Source organism: Myxine glutinosa, chromosome 6 (assembly GCF_964187855.1).
Source record: "Myxine glutinosa chromosome 6, kmMyxGlut1.1, whole genome shotgun sequence".
NCBI lineage: Eukaryota > Metazoa > Chordata > Myxini > Myxiniformes > Myxinidae > Myxine > Myxine glutinosa.
Window position 1 is genome coordinate 140,937,204 of NC_136266.1, and position 16,974 is coordinate 140,954,177.

At 43.0% G+C, this 16,974-nt stretch overlaps 1 protein-coding gene across 3 annotated transcripts in view; it reads right to left on the reverse strand.

The window, feature by feature from the left end:
- Positions 1–326: 326 nt before the first annotated feature.
- Positions 327–16,974, reverse strand: part of LOC137430376 (kazrin) — a 124,943-nt gene continuing 108,295 nt past the window's right edge. For all 3 annotated transcript variants that reach the window (XM_078780589.1, XM_078780590.1, XM_078780588.1), the window contains exons 13-16: positions 11,264–11,365; positions 7,196–7,362; positions 4,011–4,131; positions 327–2,998 (exon numbers count right to left, since the gene is read on the reverse strand). In XM_078780589.1, the coding sequence (XP_078636715.1) occupies positions 2,945–2,998; positions 4,011–4,131; positions 7,196–7,362; positions 11,264–11,365 (444 nt within the window). In that variant the 3' untranslated portion in view covers positions 327–2,944. The remainder of the gene's footprint in view (positions 2,999–4,010; positions 4,132–7,195; positions 7,363–11,263; positions 11,366–16,974) is intronic.

Consider the following 16,974-nt stretch of genomic DNA (forward strand, 5'->3'; position numbering starts at 1 on the left):
AGGAAAAAAAAAACGTTCAAAAATAGAAGAGTTGGCTTACACCAAGTGACTGCGCAGGGTAAGTATTCTCTGAATACCATCTAGTTAAAAAATGACCACTTGACTGCAACAGGATTTCATGAAATAAAAGATCGCTGAAAGTGACTATTTGTAGGAAGAGGGAGAAAGGGATGGCAGAAAATTGAATCAAGAAGGAAATCATGAATGTTGGCCTGAAGCATCATACTGGAGCAAATCTCCGTCATGTATTTTGCCTACATTGTGGGCATTGCGGGCCTTGCATTGAATTAAACACCACGCACGCCGTGACAAAAGGAACAACAACATTGTGTGTTTTAAAAGTTTTAATAAAGACTTATATTTGTTATAATTGTGCATTTATAGATCATATGCTGAGATCAGCACACAGAAATGAGATAATGGAGACTTCACTCCAAAGAGCAACAGTCATTTCAAGTACATTAGATGTGCAGCATGACAGGATGTCAAATACGCACATGTGGGTCCACCCCAAATACAAACGTCTTCAAAAACAAAAACAAACAAACAAACAATGTAGCTTCGCTCGTAGAACTTTACATCAATTTCATCGTGTGCTGATGATGTACAACTTGATCACCATTCATCCAGAGCTTTGTTAGTAGTGTTAAGTCGCCCAATGGCCGAATGCTCGTCATCGTTATCGAGACGGTAAGCAGTCAGTGTTATGATGGGAACTGGTCACCCCCGAGTTACCGCCAGAATCACATGACACTTACACGAACAATTAGCTTCAAAAAGCAACAAATGAACAGCATCGAATCTGGTCAAGCACAAACCATGTCGTGCAATGTGCTCCATGTTCCCAACACTACCTTGGACTCGCTTTATTAACATGTGTGATATTTACTCTTGCAAATCGTCAAATAGCAAACCGATTTGGAGAAGAAAGATGTAGAATTGCTTCCGCAACTCAAATCAACTACGAGAGGATAACACAAAGTTAATGCGTGCAATGAAGATTCAAAATGACCGACAAGTAAAAATTAAATATATTTTGAGGGAAAGAGGGGGGTATGGGAGGATTTACAGTCAAGTGAGTTTTACAGCTGTACATTTTAGTAATAATTCTAAGTGCTGGAACATGTGGTATGCTTTTTTAACTCGATTGTTCACAGTCCAATAGGAAAACTGCAACCTTTTCTGCCATGACGCTCCTTTTGCTAAATTTTGTATTTGTAGATCAAAAGCCAACTACGTACTGTATATTTATGAAGACATCATTTATTGTTCAATTAAAGTAGTAGCTACCTTTCCTTCGGGATCGTAATGGCTGCAGTTACCAATATTGTTTTCAGTACTCCTTCACTTTCACTGTTAAAAAGTAAGACAAAACCATGCAGCGGGGGAATTACTAAAACATTGTGATGACCGCTCAAAATTCGACACCGATTTTATTACAAGCATGGCTTCCTTCCTTATCGCTACATCATGAACAATTTGTCGCAAGCAAAAGGTTAAAAAAGCACAATCTCTGGTTTTGTACAATGCACTACTCAAGGCCATCATTTGGCCAGACAAGCTTCTCTTGTACAAGTAATTAAGCTTACTGCATGTACTTAACCTACAATCCACCAAAGTGCCATCAATGACAGAAGAATCAAGAATTCCTCCAGAATGTAAAAGTGTGTGTCCACGAGACAGCCGTCCTGACAGGTAATAGGAACGTTGGAATGTTACCTTGCATCATTTCCTTAATGGCTTGCTTTATGAAAACAGCTGCTAATAGTGCTGAACACCAGCGTTGCAACATAATTACCTGCAACTGAGACCTACGGAAGCACAGGATGCGATGAACGATTATGGCGATCACAGCTGGACATTCAAATAAGTTTGTTCGCTTGCATTTTCCCGTTTTTTTCTCCATGCACTAGAAAAGCGATAGCAGGCGCTATAGTAATGCATCGCGCGATGGACACATTTTGGCCGGGCGGACAACCGTGGACGTGACAAAGCATATGGTGGCATTACAAATGCATAAATCGTTCACTTTGCACAATTTACAATGAAAGTACACAATACAGCCATCTCTGTGAAGTGTACAGAAAACTATACAGCAGCAGATGGTTTGGCAACAACTGCAGAGTTCCAGAAAGGAAAAAGGCATGGCCTATGTAAAAATTCCAGTTCTGCACACAACTTCCAGCTAGCTTCGGAGCTCATCAAATTAGGCCTTTTAAATTATTTAAAATGCTTCTCCGAAAGTTTTCATTTTTAATCTAAGCAGCTACAAATCGGCATCTGTTCTCGGGAGATTCACATCTATAATTACAATATGCATGGAAGATTATTTTTGTGGGTATATTCCTTTGAAAACCCTGTTAAATCATTTGTTTCAGGAATGTCAGAAAGAAATGTCAATGGAAACTTTCAAAAACCTACAAGGATTTTGAAAAAAAATGAACGCAGCATCGCAGGGTTTGTTTGTTTGTTTTTGCTGCTGGTGTTTTTACTTTTAAAATATGCAGATTCAAAGTTCAAAAAATCTATGGTATAACCGCATCAAATGTCAATTCGGAAATTTAAAGGCCGATAATGCAATTTTAAAAGCCTGCAGTAAAAACGCTCCTCCACGAGAGGCTTAGTGCAAACTGAAGCAAAACTGCCGAACTTAAACTCTCACCCAGCTGGGCACTGTATGGCCGACTGGAGATGTGCTGCATGTAATTATGCAGATAAATAAGTATCTCTACCCTCTGCATTTCGATCACAATAGCTTAAAGCATTCCTGTCCTTCCAAAATCACCTCCTATAGTACTGCTGTCTAAAATACAATATGATACATTCATTCAGTCTGTAAGTCAAAGTTAGTTCACATCCGAAGCTTGACGTTGATCTGGCAACACACTCCCGAGACATGGTGCTGAGTAGCCAAGAAAAGAGTTCCACAGTTTTTAAGTCTCTATCATATTCCGGTCTCTTGGTCCAGTTTTTGACTAAGAGTTAATCCCAAGGAGGCCTGGTAAAAAACAAAAAACAAACAAAAAAATACATGAAGTGTAAAGTCAGAGCTATTTGCAATACAAATTCTACATCGATAAAGACAGAATATGGTACCTAACATGTATTAGACAGATAGTTAGACAAGTTCTTCAATTTGGAACGACTTGTAAAATATGCAGCAATGTGGCGCTCAATCCCACAACATTTGAACATGATAAAATAAATAAATAAACAAACAAGAGACGTCATGCCGAACACGATACTTGCAAAATCCATCCCTCCCCGAAATACAAAGTTGCCATGGATACATCAAATTGTTCATTTCATCAAGATTTAAATTGACGATCTTAATCAAAGCTTGGGTCAATCGGATTAAAATTCATGATTTTTCAGATGAAAATTGATAATTTTAGAAGTTTGACCTCGAGTTGACCTTTGACATTTGACCTTTTGACCTCAAAAAAGTTTGTTTCCCAATTCAGTGATGCACTATGTAATTGCTGTTTAATTTTTTCAAGTTAATAGGATGAAAAGTGATGATTCTTCAGATTAAAATTTATGATTTTAGAAGTCTGACCTTGAGAAGATCTTTGACCTTTTGACATTAAAAATAGTTGGTTTCCCAATTCAATGAGGTACTATGCAACTGCTATTTAATTTTCAAGTCAATCGGGTGAAAAATGGCAATTTTAGAAATTTGACCTCAAGATGACCTTTGACCACAAAATCAATAGGCTTCTTCCTTATGACCAACTCTCCCATCTGGTGACATTTCGTGAAGATCGGTTTAAAATTGTGACCTGTAGGCGATTGACAGAGAAACAAACAAACAGACAGAATAATCAACTCAACCGACCAATATGCTTGAAAAATCTTCGATATTGCAAGTAATAAAATCACCTGGAACCAAATTTAATTCAACTTACCTTTTGTAATTGACTGTTGGAGTCAAGTGAATTGCTTTAAATATGAACAAATTAGACGCAACCGTTCACCATTTAATGATGCCCAGCTGAGAGTAAACTTACTCGTAAGCTACGGCGTTCCGAGTTCCGACCGTTGATATTCCGCAGGAAAGGCTGACTGTCTGATCCACGCCTCAGCAAACCTCCTCTTCCCTCTCTCTCTTTCACCTTTTCTCTTGAAAAACTGAAAAAGCACAATTCACCAGTGAGTAGAATGCTTCCATATACACAATCACATGCTGAGGCATAATTAAAAACAACTTTTTTTTTTTTGTACACAGCCTGGGCTTATGGAAGAGCTAGTGCACTGAACGGATCAGGACATAACAGACGAAATAGGACGCAAAACACACATTTATGGGGTGGACAAAATGGATACAGAAGGAAACTCCAAGGAAAAAAAAAAAAAAAAAAAAAAACTGGAAAATTGGAAGGAAGAGGGATTTTGGTGGCGTTAACAAGGGTAGAAGGGATCATGGTTTAGGATTGGGGATGATCTAAGATGGCAGTGAACAGCGGTCTTGAAGACCTGGAGGGAAGAACGAGATTGAAGAGGATGTGGAAGTGGATTCCACAGACAAGAAAAAAGAGGAACAAACGAGTCGAAATGAGCAGTGATCCTGGATTTAGGTAGTTTCACCAGAAGGGGCTTGATGGTGAACTGTGTGAGCCCTGCAGAAACCTGGGGGTAACAAAGCATGGAAAGAGCAGGGGGTGCAATACCAGAAGAAGGTGCTACAAGACAGAGACACCACCAACCTGTCTGCAATGGCAAAGCTGATAGACCCCTAGACTCAGCTTCAGCGTGGCAATGATCTTGAAAGCCTTGGTTTCCACGGTGTCAAGCTGAGCAAAATGTGAGGCAGGCGTGCCAGCCCAGAGGGGAGAGCAGTAGTCGATCTACCTGCAGATAAAGGCCTTGTAGATGGAGAAGAGTTAATGTGTTACAAGGAAGGACTTTGCACAATGGAGATGCCCAGTTGGCAACTGGCTTTGGAGGCTAACTTTTAGCACACATGAACTGATGCCATCCGGTCCAGTTAAATAATCAGCGTCGAGTGTTGCCAGACACTTTTCCACCTTCTCAGGTGCAAATGGGTGTGCCTGAAAAGGATGGGTACTGGGAGTGAAGGTTTGGGAACACAAGATTTGGAAGAAAACACAGAATTGAGGCTTTCAGCCTTCTCACAATCGGAATCGGCTTGCCATTTGAAGAGAGGGAAGAGATGGAGGAGGAGCATACTCCACAGACAGAAATAGCAAGGAACCACCAGGTTTTAGAGGAGGAGACAAGTTTGAAAGATGATTCTTGAGGATTGACAGATGTTCTTTTCTGGCTCTCCTGAGAATGGACACACTTTGTGGAATGATCTGAAATTGCCTTCTTTCAGTTTGGCTTCCAGAAAGAAAATGCAAGATGTTTCAAAACAACCACCTCATCCCCAGGATTCAGTATACCTTGGCGGGAAGAAGGGTAGGATGAATCTGTGCATGAGCGAGAGCAGGTTTTTGTGGAAGAATTTGCAGGCTTTGTAACTTCAGGAGCAATAGATATGGGAGACCGGTCCTAAAGAGAGATAGCTGCTTGTTTGCTTGATCGTCTTCATTCTTGTTTGGTATTACCGGACCTGCACTTGAATGGTTTAAATCTTACCTTCATAATTTCATTGTAAATATTGTTTAGTTATTTATCTGACCAATTCATCTATCTGTCGATGTTCCTCAGGGACCTCAAGGACTTCGTCAGGGTTTTTAGGCTGGAGGAGTGTGCAGAGGCTTAAGGGAGGAACTGCAACTTGTAATATGATTAGTAAGAACAGGCAGAAAAAATAATTACAGGCTGGAAAAAGTTTAAAAAAAATTGTATACCAGCGCAAGCAATTTTAATAATAAGACCGAGGAGCTTGAGAAAGCATAAAGCAAAGAATATGATGCAATTGCAGTAAATGAGACATGGTTTAATGAGGAGAGTTATTGCAGGACAGGACATGAAGGTGACAAAATATACAATAAGGTGTGATAGGAAAGATAAAATCGGAGATATAGCAATCTAGATAAAAGATAGGGAAGTAATTAAGGTGGAGGATTTTGTGTGGATAGATATGGGAGATAGTTAGATAATAGGAAATCATGGGGTGCTTTTATAGGGCTTTTACTGAGAGGGAACAACAGGGGAGAAAGGGTCAAGAAGAGTTCAGAAAGGCATGAGGTAAAGGAAGAGTATTAGTTATGGGGGATTTTAACTCGTCAGGGATAGATTTTGTGCAGTAACAGGAAAAGAGGCAGAGCAGGTGAGGATTTCCGAGATGTGGTGCAGGATTGCTTAATGCAAGGTTAACCAGAATGGCACTCGGTAGAGCGCATACCTCCGCCAGGCTGAACGGTTGATGGTTTCTATCCCACTGATAGGCCGAATCTGGATTTGGAACTGAACCGAAATCTAATCGGCTTGTTCTCGTCACCGAACCAGCTCGTCCACCAAGTTTAGTCGTATCTCGTCCATAACGTTTTTCAATATCATGTTATATATTGCTTTTCTTCCCATCTCTCAGGTGAAGAATCACTTGCAAAATTAAATAATTATCGTATCTGAATCCACATTCAGATCTTCACCAAAATCGAATCTATTTATCCTTGTCACACACCCAAACCTGTCCACAAATTTTCGTCTGAATCCGTCCACACCTTTTTGAGATACCCTGCTATATATTGTTTTTGGCCCTATCTCCCAATGGTGAAGAATCACTTTAAAATTATACTGGTCGGATCCGAATCCGGATCTTCACCAAAATCTAATCATTTCGTCCTTGTCACATACCAAACTCTCTGCAAAATTTCGTACCAATCCATCCACAACTTTTTGAGATATCTTGTTCACAAACAGACAGGGGTGAAAGCATAACCTCCAACCACCTTCGGTGGTGGAGGTAAAGATAAGATCACATGGGGGAATGCAGTGATAGATCTTTTTAGGTCTGATCCTAATATAGTGAAAAAGGTCCTAATAGTGCAGATCCTAGGTATTGATCCAATCCATTTCTCTGGACAGCCATTGGAATTCCTTGGTATCACTGTCTGCCATAACCCTTTGATGTAGGATTCAAATCAACAAACATATCTCATCACTGTCTGCATATTCTCCATAGAGCCAAGGCATTACTCAGCAACGCCAAGCTTTTCCATGGAGCTCCATGGAGTATAGCTCCCCACTTTGGGCTGGAGAAGCAGCCAAATGTAAATGGACTTACGTAGTAGGCATCAGAATGCAGGCCAACTCTGACGTCAGGCGCTTGCGAAGAGAGTTGTTTTGCTGTGGTAGCCGCAGCGTCGTTGCGAGGCTGTCTGCATTGAATGATGGTTCCAGCACGAGCAGCGCACCATGCACACCGCTATTCAAGAGGTTGTCTGCAAATTGCTGGATGCGATCACCAGCAGTAAGCACAACGAGTGATTGCTTTCTATTTCCCCCATCTCTTTTCCATTCATTACATCAAACAAAGGTCTACAAAGTTATTTGAGTCTTATGCTTCACTGTAAGCAACAATTTGATGAAATGCAATAATCATATGTTGCCAAATTCAAAAGGTATGCTTGTTGCAGGTGCTCTTCATAGTTGGTACATTTTTCAGTGACTACATCAGTGTCAATGCATCTACTGCATGGCGATTTACCAGGTTATGACCAAACACACAATGAGGCCTGAAAAAAAAAAAAACTACAGTGAAGTCAATGACGGGCCATCGCAAAGGCCCACACTCCCCACCGAAAGCAAAGTTGAAAGATGGTATCAAGTTGCACCAGGATTGACCCAACATCAACTTTTGAATTAATTTATTTCCTGTTTTGACCCCTGTCACCCCTAAGTCCCCACCTCCTGGGGCATGGACCAGGGGTCAAATCCAAGAAATAGTTACATATCTCAAGCATCACCCAATGTTAATTGCAAGTACAAAGTTTCATTCGAAAATGTGCTCGTAATTACATTTTTTGGTAATTAACCGTTTGATAGCCTGGTGTTGGCTTAGTGGTTAGGGTGCCGGCTTGGGATCCTAGGATCCTGAGTTCGAATCCCGGTCGATCGCTGAATTAACACCGGGGGGGTTGACTCAGCCTGTCATCCTTCCGAGGTCGGCAAATTGAGTACCAGCTTGCTGGGATAAATGATCCCGGTGTGTACCCCGGTTTAGAATAGGTACACCGTATCCCTGCTCGTCGTAAGAGGTGACTAAGGGTTGGCGTCAGGAAGGGCATCCGGCCATAAAAAATGCCTCAAAAAGGAAACCATGAGGTCATGGGGCCCGCAAGGCTAACCCCCGCTTTAGTGGGGAAAAATGGCCTCAAAACGATCATTCATTCATTCATTTCATTCAATCGTTTGACCTCGACACAAGGCTCTTACACCTTCTTGCCATGTGGTGATCATAACTACTAAGTTTGGTGAATTTCTGCGCAATAGTTTAGGACGAGATAACATGATCGATGGACGGACAGACACAGACAGACAAATGGAGCTGATTGAAATATCCCAAAATTTTTTTCAAACCATGTTGGGATAATAACTGTTTTGAGAGGTTATCGGCAAGAAAACCCCAACATGACTGCACTGTTACTAATAGTGCATATGTGTAATGCAGTTATATTGGGTACGATATTGCAGACTTCCCATCATATGGATGGCACTTGTAATCACGTTATAAAAACAGCTGCCCCTCCAAAAGAGAGCACCATTACAGAGCAGCGAGGAATCACCAATATATTGCTTAATGAAGGTGTCAAACCGTGGGACATTCTTAGGAGAAAGACTGCACAGTATGGTATAAACTGTATGTTGCAGAAAAATGTGTACAAATGGTGCGAATGCTTTCGAAAAGGACGGATGAGATGGACACGTCCTCTGTGGCAGTACACACGGGCCACACGAGTCGTAGTTCATTGAACGCACTTCTTCGTAATTATTGAAACCATGAACATCATTCGAGAGGGCATGAGGAGCAAGGCCGGTGGTTTTCTTGTATAAAATACACCGTTCAGCAACTTGTGGTGGTCAAAACCATGCGAATGGAATCACAAGAAAGGAGGAAGATTCCCAAGAAACGACATTCTCCTGCTGGTGTCTTCCCCAAGCCACCCAAGTCACACATGGTCTTCAAGAAACCCTCACCTGTTCACCAGCCCAAAGTGCAGGCTAGTTATCTGCATGCATTCCCCTTATTCTCCCGATTGTGGAATGGTCTCCTCACTTGAGTATCTCAAATGTACTGCTCATCACTACCTCATGCACGTCCACAATCTCCTCTACACATGTTGATTAAATTGCTAGAACACGGAACTATTCTATTCGTCTGTGGGCCATTTTTAACTGTTTATGAATTACTCCGTTTTTCCTTGTGTATGGCCATCCACCCCATGCCCCTCCCCTTCCCCAAGTTTCGGCTGAATAGCACGCATTAAATCACAAAATATCCTTTGCAGCTTTCCTAAACACAAATTCATCTTCTTCGGCAACTCCGACAGACTTTAAATTGAATTTGTAAAATTTGTTATTTGAGATGGTTCAACATCATCTCAAAATAATCCACCATATTTCGATTTTTTTTTTTAATCACCCGGTTTAAAGCAGCTTTCATTTAACAGTTGAACTGAAAGTGTTGGTCGTTTGCTCCATTTTGGAAGGTTCCGAGCGGAAATAACTCAACAGATATGTGACAAACGTTGGGGATTTTTAATGATACAAGCAGGAAATTTGGCAGGCCTGTAGAGCATGCATAAAGGAAACGTTTCAGCTATAGGGCCCTCACTGATTTCCCCAATAACATCAGTAGCAGCCATTTTCCAAGATGGCCACCAACTAGTTTTGTTGTGATCAAGCTCATGGTGCATAATTTGTGTCTGTAGTCTCATCAATAATTGCTCTATTGAGGCCCAATATGGCTTTGAGTGCTTGTACAGATGTGAGAAATAGGATTAAGTCATTAGAAATGCAATATCTAGTAGGTTCATCAATTGTTAACAGGAAAGAGTTCCAAAAATTAGCAAAAATTGCTGGAGAAGGAGAGGTGAGAGGGGAGAGGGGAGAGGTTGGGGGGGAGCACCAACAGCTGAGTTGAAGGACAAGATAGTTCAGGGAATTGGATAAACAATGGATGTGGGGAGGAATGGGAAGCAGGAAAGGCTGCATGGGGGTGTACAAGATTGATACAGAAGGAAAATCTTGAGGAAAATATGTAAATTTGGAAGGAGGAGGGCCTGGGGTGGAGTTGGGTTAATGAGGGGACAAAATATCATGATTTTGGATTGGGGATGATCTGAGCTGTGATGAACAGCTGTCTTGAAGACCTGGAGGGCTTACCCCCCGTGCCTTCCCAGCTCACAAATTATTTGAGCAGTCCGTCCATGACACGAAGGCCTGCCTCTCCCTCCCTCTAGTCCCTCCACTCTCAATCTGCACCCATAAATTGTCTATTTGTCCACATACATTTCAATAGTGTTCTGTATTAATTTGTTTAATTTCTGTCTTAATTGTTTAAGTATTAATAAAGTGAAAAATGGAACTAAATCAAGTAATCTACCAACTTAAAGTACAACACACACACAACAACAGGCATTTTCAGGCCATTTTCCCTGCTAAGAGCGGGGGTTAGCCTACCAACTTAAAGTGAAAGTAATAATTTAATTGCAGCCGTTTTGAAAAATGGCGGCCATTTCCCTCAAGGAAAATGTGCAATGGCCCTACAGCCAAAAATCCTCTTTTGGAGATGCCCGAGCTGAGTGGCAAATTTGATGCTTAAATAACCACCTTTAGAGGCCATTTTTCCCCGCAAGCGGGGGTTGGCCTTTTTCGGGAACCGTGGTTGTTGTTGTTTTTTGGTCCCCTTTTTGAAGCAATGTTTTACGGCCGGATGCCATTCCTGACGCCAACCCTTTTTGCCGCCTTTAACGACAAACTGGGAATTACCAGTGAACTGGTACTCAATTAGCTGACCTCGGAAGGATGAACAGGCTGAGTCAACCCCCCTGGCGTTAATTCAGCGATCGACCGGGATTCGAACCCAGGATCCTAGGATCCTAAGCCGGCACCCTAGCCGCTAGCCCAACACCAGGGATTTTGGGCTTGTATGACCAAAATCAAAATGCTTTCACATGTCCGCTGGGATAAACGTCTTGGCCGAGACTTCAATCTAGGAGACGATCAGTTGGAAGTCTTTAGTTCAGTGCCAATTTATCTTGGGTTGGGTCATTGTCGAATGATAACCCCAAAACAGCGATCTGACGTGTCATATAAATCGCATATTAGTTTGATACACCAGTTATATTACCTGCAGATCGATGCTCTTCATCCAGCGAATGACTCTGTGATTAGTCCACACAAAGGTATCTAAATCAAGGGTCTCGCAAAGCTGCCGCCGCTTACTCAGCAACTGCAAGGAGAATGGCATCAGCAGCAAGTAAACCACTTGGGCGATTCAAATTCCAATGTGGAATCGTATAAGCAAACAATTTTGGCAACGTATACTCCAAAGAAATAGGAAATAAAATAACTACACAAGAAATGACCACAATTAGGAGATTTCACTGGAATAATGCAGAGATCACAAAATGGTCAAACTCAAAGGAGCACAACCAACGAAAGATTTTAACTCAGGACAAAGGCTCAGAGGTCAACTATTCCAAACAAGGCTCAGAAGTCCAATTTTTCAACCACAAACTGGGTTTTCAACTGGGACTGAGCAGGATATATTTTGTGGGAAACCTTAACATACAACTCAGCGAACAGGAAGGGGGGGGGGGGGGGGGCTGAGCAGGAGGAGAAAGAGGAGGGGTTTGCAACCAACAACATAGCTTTCTTATCATTAGCCTTAATAAAAAAAAGTACAAGTGAGAAGAAAAAAAAATAAAGAAAAGAGAACTTTATCAGCTGTGTGAATTTCAAACCCTGCGAATTCCAGAGCGTAAATGGAAATTAAAGTACATCCCACAGTTGATCCACACATATGAGGGGGTGGAGGGGAGTTTATTGTGGAGCATAGATGCAAATCTATGCTGGGAATGGCATACTAGCTATTAGGTTACATTCCCAGCCTCTTTGCAGTTAAAACTACAATGGCACTCGGTAGAGCACGTACCTCTGCCAGGCTGAACAGTTTACGTTTTCTGTATCTCACTGGCAGGTCGGATCTGGATCCGGACACAAACCAAAATCTAATCAGCTTTTTCGAGTCACCTAACCAACTCATCCATCAAGTATCGTCCGAATCTGTCCACAACTTTTTGAGTTATCCTGCTACACATCGTTTTTAGCACTATTTCGCAATGGTGAAGAAGCACTTAATTATAGTATCTGGATCTGGATCGGCATCTTCTCCAAAATCGAATGATTTTGTCCTCGTCACACACACCCAACCTCTCCTCCAAATTTCGGCCGAATCGCAGATATCCTGTTCACAGACAAAGACAGACAGACAGGGGTAAAAACAACCTCCACCAACCTTCAGTGGCGGAGGTAACGATGGTAAGCTCCCTTCATAACTGCTACTCCTTGACCATATTAACGACTGGTAGGTAATGGATAGGAAAAAACAATGGCCTTAATGACTTCCATGGTTCACTCAAATGCTGCCAGAGAGATGCTCATTTCAGCACATCAACATCACCCTGCCATTCCAGTTTCAGCATGCCAACATCAGTCTGCCATGCCAGTTTCAGCATGCCAACATCGGTCTGCCATGCCAGTTTCCGAATGCCAACATCGGTCTGCCATGCCAGTTTCAGCATGCCAACATCGGTCTGCCATGCCAGTTTCAGCATGCAACATCGGTCTGCCATGCCAGTTTCAGCATGCCAACATCGGTCTGCCATGACCGTTTTGGTATGATATCAGCCTTCCATGCCTGTTTCAGCATGCCAACACAGGTCAGCCATGCCACTTTGAGCATGCCAACACCGGTCTGCCATGCCAGTTTCAGCATGCCAACATAGGTCAGCCATGCCAGTTTGAGCATGCCAACACTGGTCTGCCATGCCAGTTTCAGCATGCCAACATCGGTCTGCCATGCCAGTTTCAGCATGCCAACATCGGTTTGCCATGCCAGTTTCAGCTAGCCAACATCGGACTGCCATGCCAGTTTCAGTATGCCAACATCGGTCTGCCATGCCAGTTTCAGCATGCCAACATCGGTCTGTCATGCCTGTTTCAGCATGCCAACATCAGCCTGTCGTGTCGTTGAGTCTGTGTGTACCGTAAAAACTGTAGGTGGTGTCCACAGTGGAGGTGTGAAAGGTGGGCACAAGCAAACCTGGGGAGTAACTTCCCTGCGCTCTCGTAGATCTTAAGCGATCATTTGCGACCGTAAGTGAATGTCTGCATTTTTTAAATATTTTATTCATTTTATAGGCAACTGTTGGTTCAACTGGCATGAAATTTTCACAATAGGAGCACCTCCATCTGTAGAATTGTTTAGTCATAATCATGACGTCATAGGTCACTTGGTACGGAGGCCATCTTGGAAAAAAGTTGCCCTTATACATCTCCAAAACCGCTTAATGGAAAAATACAAACATGGATCATTGTCAAGCACACCCCATGGAGAATAAGATTTGTTTATGATGAGGTGCACTTTCACATGAGTCATAATTATGAGGCCTTTGTTATGTCATAATTCGACAAGTACAACTCTTGATCCGATCAGTATGAATTGTTTTTCTCTGCAACTGTTAGTCCTATGGACATGAAATTTTCACCACAGGAGCACCTCCTCCTGTAGAATTTATGAATGATAATTATGACGTCATCGGAAACGTGGTACAGGTGCAATCTTGGAAAAACCAAAAAACTGTCTCTGTCTGTCTGTCTCTGTGTCTGTCTCTGTCTCTGTGTCTGTGTCTGTCTCTGTGTCTGTCTCTGTCTCTGTGTCTGTCTCTGTGTCTGTGTCTGTGTCTGTGTCTGTGTCTGTGTCTGTCTCTGTGTCTGTCTCTGTGTCTGTCTCTGTGTCTGTCTCTGTGTCTGTCTCTGTGTCTGTCTCTGTGTCTGTCTCTGTGTCTGTCTCTGTGTCTGTCTCTGTGTCTGTCTCTGTGTCTGTCTCTGTGTCTGTCTCTGTGTCTGTCTCTGTGTCTGTCTCTGTGTCTGTCTCTGTGTCTGTCTCTGTGTCTGTCTCTGTGTCTGTCTCTGTGTCTGTCTCTGTGTCTGTCTCTGTGTCTGTCTCTGTGTCTGTCTCTGTGTCTGTCTCTGTGTCTGTCTCTGTGTCTGTCTCTGTGTCTGCCTCTGTGTCTGCCTCTGTGTCTGCCTCTGTGTCTGTCTCTGTGTCTGTCTCTGTGTCTGTCTCTGTGTCTGTCTCTGTGTCTGTCTCTGTGTCTGTCTCTGTGTCTGTCTCTGTGTCTGTCTCTGTGTCTGTCTCTGTGTCTGTCTCTGTGTCTGTCTCTGTGTCTGTCTCTGTGTCTGTCTCTGTGTCTGTCTCTGTGTCTGTCTCTGTGTCTGTCTCTGTGTCTGTCTCTGTGTCTGTCTCTGTGTCTGTCTCTGTGTCTGTCTCTGTGTCTGTCTCTGTGTCTGTCTCTGTGTCTGTCTCTGTGTCTGCCTCTGTGTCTGCCTCTGTGTCTGCCTCTGTGTCTGTCTCTGTGTCTGTCTCTGTGTCTGTCTCTGTGTCTGTCTCTGTGTCTGTCTCTGTGTCTGTCTCTGTGTCTGTCTCTGTGTCTGTCTCTGTGTCTGTCTCTGTGTCTGTCTCTGTGTCTGTCTCTGTCTCTGTGTCTGTCTCTGTGTCTGTCTCTGTGTCTGTCTCTGTCTCTGTGTCTGTGTCTGTGTCTGTGTCTGTCTCTGTCTCTGTGTCTGTCTCTGTGTCTGTGTCTGTGTCTGTCTCTGTCTCTGTCTCTCTCTCGAAAAATTTTAACATGGCGTGTTTGTTTAAAAAGTACTCCACATGGGGAATAAGATGTTAATGATGTAATCGTTGCCTTCATTATAACGTCATAATTTGACAAGTACAATGCTCGATCTGATCAATATGATTTTTTTTTCCCCCTCTGCAACTGTTGGTCTGATTGACACGAGATTTTCACCACAGTTGCGTCTCCTCCTGTACAATCTGTGTTGATAATTATGACGTCATAGGTTACGTGGTACTGAGACATGAAGCCATTCATTCCATCTTGGAAAACCTTTGCATCTCTATATCTATGAAACCGCTCCATGGAAAAAATGAAATGTGGCTCATTGTAAAGAACTCCACATGGGGAATAAGTGCTGTTAACGATGACCTCATTCATGCCTGAATTATGACATCATAATTCGACAGGGACAATGCTTAGTCTGATAAGTTTGAAATTAATTGAGTGTGATCTACGCAACAATTATATTAGAGAATGCAAATTGATAATGTCGTCAGTCACGTGGTCTGGCAACCATATTGGATCAAAGAGAAGAAAAAAAACCCTTGAAAATCGATGTGTATGGGTTCAGTGGCTAGGATACTGTTTGGGCCCAGTCTATTGATTGTGTTTCTGGTGATGTGGTTAAGGATGTTTTTTGTTGTGGTCATTGTCGTTGATCGGTGGGGGGATGTCTTGATGGATGTCGTTGTAGTGTCTTTGTGGTGTAGCCTTAATGTGTCTAGTGGTCCATGTGTGGTTAGACATGGAGTGGCATGGGTGACTCTGGTTGGTATTTGCAGTTGCAAGAAACTGCGCACCTCTCCAAAGCGGTCTTTGTGAATTTTAACATTTTTGCCTCTATTTATAGGTGTTTGATGGGTGGTTGTTAATATTGTTACGTTTGTGGGGGTAAAGGTGAAATACCTTAGGAACGTTCGGAATGTTTAGTTTAGCATGGACTGTGTGACGCGAAGAATAACAATCTCCATGTAATAAGTAGGGAATCTGTATAGAATAAGATCGTATATGTGTCTCCATACGAGGGGTGAATGAATGAATGAATGAGGTGGAGCTATGCTAATTAGGTAGGGCTTAAGGATAATCCCCAGTGTGGAATTGCCCCTCTGATTTGCCCTTATGTTTTATTTAATCAAAAAGGGCCACCATGACAACAATGACGAGCGACAAGAACGGCCATAAAAAGCTCCATTCACCCACAACAGTCATGCCGACAAGGACCCGAACATTTGCTAATCGGAAAATAAGCCCCGCCCAGCCGAACATTCCCGAACGGTGATTAGACTCCGCCCCTGGTGATTCATACCGGAGAAACCACGCCCCGAGCTTCGTGAGTAGTTAAGGAGATGGGATGAGGTAATGAGGCTCGGGCGATTTGTCGGGTGGTTGATGTCAGAGCATGGATCCCGGGATGGTAAAAGGAGGAGGAGAAGAAGAAGAGGCTCTCTATGGTACTGGCGAGCGAATCGGGCGGTTGCAGCATTTTTAGCTCTCTCTGGCGGTCGCATTGTTGGCTCGTGTGCACTCGTGGCAAAAGACTGAGCAAGAGCGGTTCGGGGCAGTCGGCATCGTAAGGAAGAGAATCGGCGTGGGTGGTGGACTGGGTCCGCGTTGTGCTTCGCCGGGACGGCAAAGAGACTCGCAGGAGAACCGGCCTGGATCTTAGATTTGACCCAGGAGACCATAATCCCAATGGCTCAGACTCCTCATTCAGCACCTTGAGGGCCCCCATAAAGATGCCCAAAGACTCCACAAAGATGACTGCATCATCTGCAAAATAATCACAGATCTCCCGCGATGAAGCTAACTCTGAGGGCCTTTTACTCACTCAACGAAGGAGGGTTGGTGCACTTTGTCTTCTAACGACTCCTCTCTGGCCTTGCTCCCCCAGCTCTGTCTGTGCTCTGTCCCCCAAATATTCCTACAGGTCGCACAAGATCTGCCAGCAACCCTCTTCTGGTGAAACTGCCAAAATCAAGACTCTCTGCTCACCTTCACTCTTTCATTCCTCTTTTCTCCCACCTCTGGAACAAACTCCCACACTCTCTTCAATCCCACTCCTCCCTCCAGGTCTTTAAAACAGCTGTTCACAACCATCTCTTATCCTCCCCCATCCAAAACCTTGATATTTTCTACCCCCATTAATTTCACC